At 43.2% G+C, this 12432-nt stretch overlaps 1 protein-coding gene across 3 annotated transcripts in view; it reads left to right on the top strand.

Moving 5' to 3' along the window:
* The window catches only part of SLC35F4 (solute carrier family 35 member F4), a 171060-nt gene extending 158849 nt beyond the window's left edge, over positions 1–12211 (top strand). For all 3 annotated transcript variants that reach the window (XM_089523633.1, XM_089523631.1, XM_089523632.1), the window contains 4 exons: positions 7314–7439; positions 9508–9700; positions 10993–11082; positions 11750–12211. In XM_089523633.1, coding sequence (XP_089379759.1) covers positions 7314–7439; positions 9508–9700; positions 10993–11082; positions 11750–11991 — 651 coding nt within the window. In that variant the 3' untranslated portion in view covers positions 11992–12211. The remainder of the gene's footprint in view (positions 1–7313; positions 7440–9507; positions 9701–10992; positions 11083–11749) is intronic.
* The last annotated feature ends 221 nt before the right edge of the window (positions 12212–12432 follow it).

Raw genomic sequence — 12432 nt, 5'->3', positions numbered from 1 at the left:
GTAGGATATTGCTACATCCAACGGCAGTCAATGCTACCATCAATCTATGTGCTGTATGAAGAAATGCTTTCTTTTAACTGTCCTGAATTTCCCATCGTTCGCCTTCATGAAATGGGTTTAATGGGTTGTAGTGCAATAAGAGATGGAGAAAATGCTTTCCCAGGCCTTCTGGAACAAGATGGTGGCTGACAAAATGTTGGCTGGGACCATGAGGTCCCCACGAATAAGGATTTCACCCTCTGCATCTCAGTGGGGTTGAAAAGCCAAATTCCTCCAATTTCCTGAGTTTCCCAAGATCTATGGGTTGCACCATCCCCCTCTTAATTTCTAAGGCGTTTATCAGACGGGGTCTTTGCAGCTCAGATCTGGGGCATCTGCAGATTGGGAAATTCGCATTCATGTGATAACAAGAATGTATTTTCATACCTGTTAGCTTTAAATGTGAGCCCCTTCCGCGGGACTTCCGAACTGAATCCTTACTGGCTCCTCATTTTGGCGTGTTTTGGCAAGTGCGCTAAATAAGTGGATTGATGCGATTCGCATTGGGGTTCTGTTCGATCTCACTGCAAATTGGTCTGGTGTGGAATCCCAATTTGCTTGTGCTCCTGACCACCATCGCAAGACCCCGGTTGCAAATCTCCCATGATGCCCTGCTGCAATTTGCCCCATTTTCTTCCGGTGGCTCTTTTCACTTTCAGGGCAACCAGGGCTGGGGAGCGATTATCGCTCCATTGGAGCTCTCTCTCTGCTTCCCTCCTCTTCCCTGCTGCAATTTCGGCAGGGCAGCCTGGCCAGCAGCGCTTTCTCCCTCCCTGCCTCTCTCTCTCCCTCACATACACACACACATATCCCTGGCAGCCAAATGCAAAGGGATCCTCAGTGTCAGAGCCCCCATCCATTTCATGCACATCTACATCCATCCTCCTGTCAATCTCCTCATCTATCTCATATATACACACTCACATGTATACACACACACACCAGAGCTCTCTGGCAGAGAAGGCTCAATGTCTGTGAACATCTAGAAGGCAATGCCATGATCACAAAAAGTCAACATGGGTTTCAGAGAAACAAGTCATGCCAGACAAATCTGATCTCTTTCTTTGATAAAATTACCAGCTTGGTAGATGAAGGGAATGCTGTGGATATAGTATATCTTGATTTCAGTAAGGCCTTTGACAAGGTTTCCCATGATATTCTTGCAAATAAGCTTGTAAAATGTGGGCTAGACAAAGGAACTGTTAAATGGATCTGTAATTGGTTGACCGGCCGAACCCAAAGGGTGCTCAACAATGGCTCCTTTTCATCCTGGAGAGAAGTGACCAGTGGGGTCCCACAGGGCTCTGTCCTGGACCCAGTGCTATTCAACATCTTTATCAATGACCTGGATGACAGAATTGGGAGCATACTTATCAAATTTGCAGATGACACCAAATTAGGAGGAATAGCTAATACTCCAGAGGACAGGATGAACGTTCAAAATGATCTGAATAGACTAGAAAGCTGGGCCAAAGCTAACAAAATGAAATTAAACACAGAGAAATGTAAGGTACTGCACTTAGGGCGGAAAAATAAAATGCACAGATATAGGATGGGAGACACATTGCTGAATGAAACTACATGTGAAAGGGATCTAGGAGTCCAAGTAGACCATAAGTTGAACATGAGTCAACAGTGCGATGCGGCAGCTAAAAAGGCCAATGCAATTTTAGGCTGCATCAATAAAAGTATAGTGTCTAGATCAAGAGAAGTATCAGTGCCACTGTATTCTGCTCTGGTCAGGCCCCACCTAGAATATTGTGTCCAGTTCTGGGCACCACAATTCAAAAAGGACATTGAGAAACTGAAGCATGTCCAAAGGAGGGCGACTAAAATGGTGAAAGGTCTGGAAACCATGTCCGATGAGGAACGGCTCAGGGAGCTGGGAATATTTAGCCTGGAGAAGAGAAGGTTAAGAGGTGATATGATAGCCCTGTTTAAATATTTGAAAGGATGTCATATTAAGGAGGGAACAAGCTTGCTTTCTGCTGCTCCAGAGAACAGGACCCGGAACAATGGATGCAAGCTACAGGAAAAGAGATTCCACCTCAACATTAGGAAGAACTTCCTGACAGTAAGGGCTGTTCGACAGTCGAACACACTCCTTCCTTGGAGTGTAGTGGAATCTCCTTCCTTGGAGGTCTTTAGGCAGAGGCTGGATGGCCATCTGTCGGGGATGCTTTGATTTGGATTTCCTATATGGCAGGGGGTTGGACTGGATGGCCCGTGCAGTCTCTTCCAACTCTATGATTCTCTGGACACTACAGTTCCCAGAATTCCATAGCACTGAGCCAGGACAGTTAAACTGGAGTTAAACTGGATTATCTCCCCAGTGTGGATGCAACCTAAGAGAAGGCAACTGAATGACAGGAGGATGGATGTAGATATATAGAGATATAGATATAGCTCTTTAAGGGCTTTTGGACTTCAGCTCCCAGAATCCCAGGCTATTGGCCAACATGGCTGAGGCTTCTGGGAGCTGAAGTCCAGGATCCTTTAAAGGGCACAGTTTGGGGACCACTGGGATAGATGTAGATGTGGATGAAATGGATCGAGGCTCTGACACGGAGAACCCCTAGAATTTGGCTGCCAGGGAAGGGAAACTAGAAGGGAGGAAGAAAAAAAGGGCAGCTGTCATTCAGGTGAGGCTAGCATTCGCATGAAAGTGGAGCCAGGCTCCCTTCTTAGCCCCGGAAGTGCAAAGGTTCAGGATGCCTTCAGGGCCCCACTGAGCATGTGCAAAGGTTCCAATTCAAATTGTTGAATCCCCCATGGTCTGCACTGGTGTGGAAATACAATTTGCACTCACTCCTCTTTGCCTGAATCCGCATCACGTGACTTCCTTCGATTCGATTCCCCCTCAGTTCGGAAGAGCAACGGAAGGGCGACCAGGTATGAAAAAACAATCTCGTTATCATGTCAGTGTGAATGGCCCGATCTGCAAATGCCCCAGATCTGAGCTGCAAAGACCCCGTCTGATAAACGCCTTAGTCACATCTCCTGTTGCTTTACCTGGGGAAAAGTCATTAGGGATTCAATTGTTTTGGTATACCTCAGTCAGTGTATTCCTGGACATTACATTTTTAACAGACACTTTGGTACAAGAGGCAGAATGAAGAGTAGTTTGGCATGTTTCTCTAAATTTTTTACTCAAAAGTAACATTATGCACATGTGAAATTAAGCAACTAGGGGTGTGTCTGCATGGGCCAAATAAAACAGTTTCACCTAGTTTTCACAGTGAGCTGTCCAAATGACAGAGAAGATGTTTCAGGCCAAATTTGGGCCTTTTCATCACCCCAGGGCTATGTTTAACACTTCTTCTTTAACTTTACTTAGTAATTGTTCCAGGTCTGTGATGTTTCTCCTACCAGTATGGTGCAGTCTGCATATCTTAGATTGCTGGGGCCCATTCCCACTTACCGGAAAATCTGTTTCCTCAACCAATTCCTGAAACCGGTTCTGAAAAAACATAGTTCCCACAGGGATGTAACAGGATTTTGGGAAGGGGGGTCCAGATGAAGTGCCACCACCTTAGGCACTCTCTCCCACCCACCCACCCACTCTTCCTCATGGTGGCCGTCCAGGCGGAAGGGGGGATCTGGACCCCACGGACCCCCCCCCCCTTGGCTATGTCCCTTCCCACTATGTTTGCACTGGTTTCAGGAATCATTTTTTTTTAAATGTCCTGCAGCCGGGGAGGCTGGAAGGAGGTCGCAGAGAAGCCAGGGGAAAGTTGGGAAGGAGGTTGCAAGGGTTCTGGCATCTCTGCAACCTCCTTCTGGCCTTCCCAGCCGAGGGAAATTTTTTAAAAAGTCCAAGGAACCCGGTCAGCAGCCAAAGAAGCCGGTAAGGAGGCTGGGCCGGGGATTTGGGGGCCAGGAGAGGCTTGGCCATGCCAGCTGCCTCCTCCCCTGGGCTGGGCTGCCAGTGGGAACCAGGGCAGATGTGATTCCGATTTGAATCCGTCTGGTTATTACTTGGGCTGAATCGATTTATTTCTAAATAACTGGATTCAGCCCAAAAAATACCCCATTTTCCCAGCGTCTTTTTGACGCAGGTTAAATGGGCAAAAATGGGCAAAAAGCATGCCTCTCCTTTCTGAATTAATTTCTGAAATTGGATTCAGTGGGAACCATGCCCATTTAACCCAGGTCACGATCTGGATTTAAATGTAGTGGGAACACGGCCCTGATGTTTTTTCCTTCTATCTTCACTCCTCTTCACTCCTTCTGTGTCTAAACCTGCTCTGTGTATGATATTTTCTGCATACAAGTTGAACAAATAGAATGTAGCCTTGTCTAGAAACCATTCTTTTTCTTCATATTATCTTCTAACAGTTGCCTCTTGTCCTAAGTACAGATTTCTTATCAGGACTATCAGATTTCGTGCCGTGGCCATTTTTTAAAAAGCAAGCCATAGCTTGTTGTGATCAGTCAAAAGCTTGCAATAATCTTTAAAGCAGGTGGTGAGTTTCTTCTGGATTACCTAGTGTGTTCCATTATCCATTGTATGTTTGCAGTGTGGTTCCTAGTGTCTCTTCCTTTCCTGAACCCACTTGAACATCTCAGATTTCTTGTTCTATACATGGTTGCAGAATAATTCCTGGGAAAATAATGCAATTGTCCTGTAGTTGCGGAAATCTTTTGTGTCTCCTCGCTTTGAGGATGGGGATAGATATTGATCATTTCCAATCTGTTGACCGCTGTTTCATTTTCCATATTTGTTGGCAGATTTTAATTATTCTGTTTATTCTGCGTGTGTGGATTGTAGCAGTTCAAATGGAATAATGTCTGTTCTTGGTGATGAGTCGATATGTTGATGTATTCCCATTGATTCAATGGGTCTACACTAGTTGAAACTAACAACCGAATTCAGGCCACAGTTTGAAGATGGTGGGAGTTGTAATTCAATGCATGTGGAGGGAGCTAAATTGTGGTAGGCTGGCTTAAATAACTGCAGTTCCCAGTTTAGATAGAATGATAAACTGCATTTAGTTTAAGCCGAGAGATGGAATCACCCAAGTCAGGTAAATCTTGCATAAGTAAATAAAAACACATTGAACTTTTTAGGGACCAGATGAAGGTTTCCTCCAAAATGTCTCCTACGGATGACCTTTTCTTTCACCAGCCTCCAGTGGCCAAGCTTAGAGATCTATGCTTTTAAACATGAAGCTAGTAAGGCAGGTGTATCTGCTCTCATTTCTCTCTCTCTGTTTTGTTGTTCATGCCTTTGGTCACTTCTTGATGATCACACTGAAGGGGTTCCCTATTATCCAGTGCTTTGATAGATAACATTTCATGAAACTTGTCCTCTCCCCTTCAGATCTTATAGCAGTAAAGTCTGCTTAAGGCAGGGATGGAAAGAGTATGACTCCTGTTGGATAGTGGGATTCCCAGCGTTCCTTGATATTGGGCGTTCTAGCTAGGGCTAATGGGAGTTACAGTCCAGCACCATCTGGACTGTACTTTGCTCAGTCCTAAAATTCACTTTCCTTGATATTTAATACCTGACCTTTTTTCTTTTTAATCCACCACAACAGGAGGTTGCTTGTCCCAGTCGTGCCTGCTGGAATCCATATCATTAGTTTAGTGACTGTGCTCTGGGTTTTAGTTTGAACCATGCTAGTGAATTGCAAAAATGCACAATGAGGCATTGTGCAAGATGTTTTGTTGCGCAAGGTGAGGTTCCCATTGAGCTGTAATTTTCTGGTGTCAGGGCTGGCTTCCGAAGCTTTGGCTGAGGAGAAAAAGTATAATTTTATGCTGGTGCATAAAATCCACCTCATTCGTGAATTGGAATGTGCAAATGGAGCTGCACAATGCAGTTCCACAATGGTGAATGAAATATGATCAGTCTGCATTGGGCAAATACGTCCAAGCCCTTATGCAACCATAAGACACCAATAGGAGTGCTGACCATTACTCTTTTAGACCATCTTTCCCAGAATCCCATTGGTCTTACTGGCTGAAGGATTCTAGGACATAACTTTCCCCAGTTCTGATCTCATTCCTCTCTCTCCTCTTTTTTGGAGCTATCCTTTCTGAGGCTGCCCTCAGAAGGTTTGCAAACCACAGCTTCTGATCTTGGAGCAATCTCATTTTAAAGGAATTGTAATAATAACAGTAACAAGAGTTTCACAAGAAGAGAATGTAGATGACAACGGGAGCTGCTTTCACATTGCAGAAATGAAGTATTTTGACCCCACATTAACTTCCATGGCTTAATGCTGTGGGCTTTTGGGATTTGTAGTTTGGTGTGGCACCAGAGCACTCTGACAGCGAAGGCCAAATATCTCACAAAACTACCAATCCAAGAATTCCATAGCATTGAATCATGACAGTTAAAGTGGTGTCAAACTGCTTTATTTCTCCAATGTGGATGCACCCAAAGATCCTGTCTCGATAATATAGGGCCCTTTCATGCTATGTGATAGCACTATGATTCTTCTTTAACTGCCATGGCTGCATACCAGTTGCCTTGATTCTTACTTTTGGGGAAAGGTTATGATATATATGAGGTCTGGCATAATCTCCTGTTGGGAGATTATATTGTAAATTGATTTATAATAGCATAAAATTGAATTGCGCCATTGTGTAAAGTTCATATTCTCAGGAGAGGAGTTGTTGTTATTCCATAGAGACCATTGCTCAAGTAGAGCTGGCAGTATTGCCATTGTGTAATGGTCCTGACGCATGATGTGTCCCAGTGCACAATGTTTTTCAATGCATGCAGGAATTTCACCTTGCACAACAAAACATCTTACACAATGCCTTATTGTGCATTTTTGCAATTCACTATCATGGTTGTATGTCATGTCTGTAGTATAGTTACACCTTTGTAAAGTTATTCATTGTAGGTTGCATCCACACTGCAGAAATAATGCAGTTTGATACCACATTAACTGCTATGGCTCAATGCAGGATTTTGGCCATCTCTGATCCTATGGAATCCTGGGATTTGTAATCTGATGAGGCACTAGAGTAGTAAAGAATTCTAAATAGCCCTCTGTAGACTGCAAATCCCAGGATTCAAAAGGATGTTGCCATGACAATTAAAGTGAAATAATAGCACTGCAATTCTGTGGTTCTGTGAGGAAGTGCATAGTCTGTGCTTCTATTACAAGGCTTTATTCCCATTCTGTGTCTTCAAATTGCCTTTTTAATAGGAAACTTGGGAAGATTAAAAGGTAAAAGAAACACGTACACCTCAATTGCATCACATCTCTTTCCAGATCATAAAGCCATATAAATTTCTTTCCTTCTGGTTTTCACAGATAGTTGCAGCAATAATGGCCATCACCGGAATTGTTATGATGGCTTATGCAGATGGGGTCCATGGCGACTCAATTATCGGTGTTGCATATGCTGTTGGATCTGCGTCAACCTCTGCACTCTATAAAGTAGGTTCTTGTGTTTCCTTACCTCTTATAACACTTCACAATACACACAAATGCAAGAACAAAGCAAGATTGGTCTGAAATGATGGGGTTGCCTCATTTACATTCTGAGCCAGTGGCATCGGCACAACTTTAGAACCAACAAGATAATTAGTTTGCAGCCACCAAGGATTCAGTTTGACTTCCCTTTATCAAGTCTTAATGAAAACTCTATTATTTCAGGACAGAGAGATTAACATTGATGAGTTCTTCTACACTGTCTGCATTGGCGCTTATTGGCGTGGTTTGAGTGAGATCTGCTGTGCACAGCCACAACAGAGAAACATAGAGAGCTAAAATACCCCAAAGATCCCATGGAAGCTAACCAGGGTTAGCTCTAGTTAGTACTGGGATGGGAGACTGTCAAGGAACACCAGGGCTGTAGGCTGTATTTCAAGGGAAGGCAGTGGCCAACCACCTCTGAGTATTTCTGGCCTAAGAAAACCCTGTGAAATTCATAGGGTCCCTATTATGTGCAGTACATCCACAGGTGATTTGACACACAGTTCTACCATTCTCTTGGTGACAATTGGGTACAAACTATCTGAAATACCATATCTTGCCCTATGATCCTCAGTTTTAAGAAACTCAGGAGGGATCTTTCTCTTCATCAAGATCAAGGGAAGTCATAGTGCCACTATACTCTGCTTGTCAGGCCACACCTGGAATACTATGTCCAGTTCCAGGCACTACAATTCAAAAAGGATGTTGACAAGCTGGAGAATGTTGGAAGGAGGGCCACCAAAATAGTGAAGGTCCTGGAAACCATACCTTATGAAGAAAGACTTAGGGAGCTGGGTATTAGCCTGGAGAAGAGACGGTTAAGAGGTGATATGATAGCCCTGTTTAAATATTTAGAGGGATGTCATATTGAGGATGGAGAAAGCTTGTTTTCTGCTGCTCCAGAGAATAGGACATGGGGCAATGGATGCAAGCTACAGAAAATGAGATTCCACCTCAACATTAGGAGGAACCTCCTAACAGCAAGAGCTGTTCGACAGTGGAACACACTTCCCTGGAGTGTAGTGGAGTCTCCTTCCTTGGAGGTCTTTAAGCAGAGGCTGAATGGCCATCTGTTGGGGGTGCTTTGATTGGGGGTTCCTGCATGGCAGAATGGGGTTGGACTGGATGGCCCTTGCTGTCTCTTCCAACTCTATGATTCTATTATCCCTCCACCTTCAAGAGCTTTTTGGAAGGGTGCTCTCAGGCTATGGAACTCTCTGCCACAGGAGACAAGGCTGGCCCTCTCCCTGCTCTCTTTCTTGCAGCAGGTAAAGGTTTTACTATTTGAACAAGCATTTGGGGACTAAGGGCCAAAACACACTGCAGAAATAATCCAGTTTGAGACTGCTTTAAGTGTCCTGGCTCAGTCCTACAGAATCCTGGGAATTTTAGTTTGTTGTGGCACCAGAGCTCTCTGATAGAGAAGGCTAAATGTCTCACAAAACTACAGTTCTCAGAATTCCCTAGCATCAAGCCAGGACAGTTAAAGTGGTCTGAAACTGGATTATTTCTGCCGCATGCTTTGGCCCTAAGTGACTATGTGGAAAGGTCTTCAATAGTCTGTGCATGCTTCAATTTTAATTGTTCTTGTCATAGTTTTGAATGATTTGGTATCGATTAAACAGCCAGTAAAAATGTTTTTATTACTAATTTTAAATTCATGTCCCTTGTTCTAATTCATGGGTGAATCTCATTCGGAAGAAATAATGGGATATAAGTTAAATACAGTGGGCCTTTGGTTCCAGGATCCCCCATGGATACCAAAATACATGGATGTGCAAGTCCCATTAAATACAATGGCATAGTAAAATGATGTCCCTTTCATAAAATCAAGGTTTGCTTATTGGAATTTATATATTTTTAAAAATATTTTCAAGCTATGGATGATTGAATCTCTGGATATGGAGGGCTGGCTGTACATAAATAGGCAAAGAAATTGTTGTCGCAAACTTCCTAAGTGGGGAATTAAACTTCAGGGAGTTTTTTCCTCCATAACCATCCTCAGTTGTCTTCTTCTTTCTCTCCTCAGGTTTTGTTTAAGATGTTCCTTGGAAGTGCCAACTTTGGAGAAGCTGCCCACTTCATCTCCACCCTTGGCTTCTTCAACTTGTTCTTCCTTTCTTTTACTCCCGTGATCCTGTATTTCACCAAGGTGGAATACTGGTCTCCCTTCTCAGCGGTGCCCTGGGGTTATCTGTGTGGAATTGCAGGACTCTGGCTGGGTATGTTTGCAAGGAAACAGTTCACTGTTCTATTGCATCTTTGAACTTAGTAGCAGAAGCATCTGGCCTTTACCCATCCCAGATTCCTGTCTAAAGCTGCATCCACACTACAGAAATAATCTGGTTTGACACCACTTTAACTGTCATGGCTCAATTCTGGCAATGGTAGTTTGTTGTACAAAGCTCTGGGGCCACATTAAACTACAATTCCCAGAATTCCATAGCACTAAGCCATGGCAGTTAAAGTGGTGTCATACCAAATTATTTTTGTAGTGTGGATGCAACCCAAGAAGGAACTCGCCTTGTCTTTTTGTTGGATGTGACATTTCTCCAGTGTATTTTCTTCTTATCTGGCATTTATAGGAGGAAATCTGAGAAGCATGAATCCCTTCCTGTTTATTAAAAGCTATGGTTGGAGTCCTGTTGGGGACTTACTTCTGCAGTAGTTAGAGTTCTGCAATTCTGTAACATCCATACCCAACAGGAGGTTGTTGGTACATTAATTGGTTTTTAACATATAATCATGTCAGGAAAGTTTTTATACGGGATGTGTGCTTTAGTTGCATTTTTAACTTTTGTATGTTTATGTAATTTTATACTGTTTTTAGCTAGTTGATTGGCTTTTAGATTTTTTTATTGTAAAATTTTTAAATGGTTTTATTTGTGGGCCACCTTGGGTTCCCTTTTTGGGAGAAAATTATCAAAGAAATACATACATACATACTACATAGGGAAGCTGGCAAAATGACCCATGAGCATTGAGTCTGATGCACAGTCATATTGGGATTAATGCACAGTGGATAGTGAAACACAACAAGACTGGTGCACATGGATCCCACTGTGCACTGAGACACCAGCTAGAGCAGTGATTCCCAACCTTTGGTCCTCCTTTTGTTTTGGACTTCAGCTCCCAGAAGCTCCAACCAACTTGGCCAACAGTCAGGGATTATGAGAGCTGAAGTCCAAAACATCTCGAGGACCAAAGGTCCAGAACCACTAAACTAGGGAATTCAGTACACATTGGTAGAGCCTGATGCACATTCTGGCTTCTAGTAGGAGTTCAGCCCTGATTTGCTTTCAGACCCATTTCTTTCTTGCTGCTGTCCAATGTGCTGGTTGCTGAGAAAGGGCAGCCAACCACTACTAGGCAGGATGGCTAAATGGAAGGCGCACAGTCAGAGGCAGTATACCTCAGATTAAATTTAAAGATCTATATTTCCTTGCAGATTCTGATCCAGGTAGACAGGAAGAGCCGTTTCTATGACCTCATACTTTTTCTTTTTGTTTTCTAGCTTTTAACATTTTGGTGAATGTTGGTGTCGTACTTACATACCCCATCTTAATATCTATTGGGACGGTGCTCAGTGTTCCTGGCAATGCAGGTATATATAATACAAACATGTCTGTCTGTCTACTGATTCATCTGCTCATGAAACCAGCAAGCCATCATATAGAGCTTGGGAAAATATAGCCTTGGATTACTACACCTAGAATCTGCTGTGGTTGTAATGCTGGCTGGGGATTTTGAGGATTCTGTGACTTGCAGTCTAAAAAGTAACTCCTATGCTCTGATATCCTATCCATCCCTGTTCCACAGCTTGTGGAAGCTACTTTTTGACCACAGATCTTAAAAGTCTCAAGTCAGCATGTCATCCAAATGTAGCTTCTGTAAATGATGGTTTACATCTGGTCCTCCAGATGTTTTGGACCTCAGCTCTCAGAAGCCCAAGCCACCTTGGCCAACAGTCAGAAATTCTGGGAGCTGGAGTCCAAAACATCTCCAAAAAGAGGCTGGACACCCAACTGCTGGAGCTGCTTTAGCTCAGTGGTTCCTAAACATTAGTCCTCCAGCTGTTTTGGACTTCAACTCCCAGAAGCTCCAGACATCTTGGCCAACAGTCAAGAATTCTGGGAGCTGAAGTGAAAAACATCTACAAGACCAAAGTTTGGGAATTGTCCTGCATTGAGCATGGGGTTAATGGCCCATGAGGTCCCTCCAACTCTTATCCTTCTAAATTCCTCTTTTCTTTTCTTTCCCCCTCCATGCAGCTGTTGATCTTCTGAAACGTGAGGTGATCTTCAGCGTTGTCAGGTTGGGGGCAACCATAATCATCTGCCTTGGTTTCCTGCTGCTTCTCCTTCCAGAAGAATGGGATGAAATCACTCTGAGGTTCATCAACAGCTTAAAAGAAAAGAAAAATGAGGATCATGCTGAAGACATGACAGATTCCAGTGTTCACTTCCGGAGCAGAAGTAGAGCAAATGGGCCTGTTTCTATACCACTGGCTTAGATAGAGCTGGTGTGACTGCTTAACTGCACGGCCATGTATATTCTGTGAATATGATTTAATAATTTTTTTCTCACCCCACCTGTATGCTAAAAATGACTGTCATTATTTTAAAAACGGGGGATGGAATGTACATTTAACGCTAAATACATTAATACATAAACAAAAAGAACCTCTGTTTACATTTGTACACGGAACCAAGAGGCGGTGCAATTAAACCACAATAAACTGCTTTTTAAAAAAGAAAACGATACAGCTTTTTTGAGTAATTTATTAGGGGAAAAAGAAATGGAGTGTAAGAGTGGAATGTAAGAGAACATTTACATCTCACAGATTTTGACAAATTGTGGGCATGCTTATCCTAAGAAGAGTAAACCCACTGAAGCTGTGAAACTTTGCTGTTAACTGCCATCAAGTTGACTCCAACTTATGGTGACCCCATGA

The sequence above is a fragment of the Sceloporus occidentalis genome, unplaced genomic scaffold, assembly GCF_023333645.1.
Source record: "Sceloporus occidentalis isolate IW3139 unplaced genomic scaffold, rSceOcc1.0.p SCAF_4, whole genome shotgun sequence".
In the NCBI taxonomy this organism is placed as follows: domain Eukaryota; kingdom Metazoa; phylum Chordata; class Lepidosauria; order Squamata; family Phrynosomatidae; genus Sceloporus; species Sceloporus occidentalis.
The sequence above is the reverse complement of the archived record's forward strand: the minus strand, read 5'-3'. Positions and strand labels throughout refer to the sequence as shown.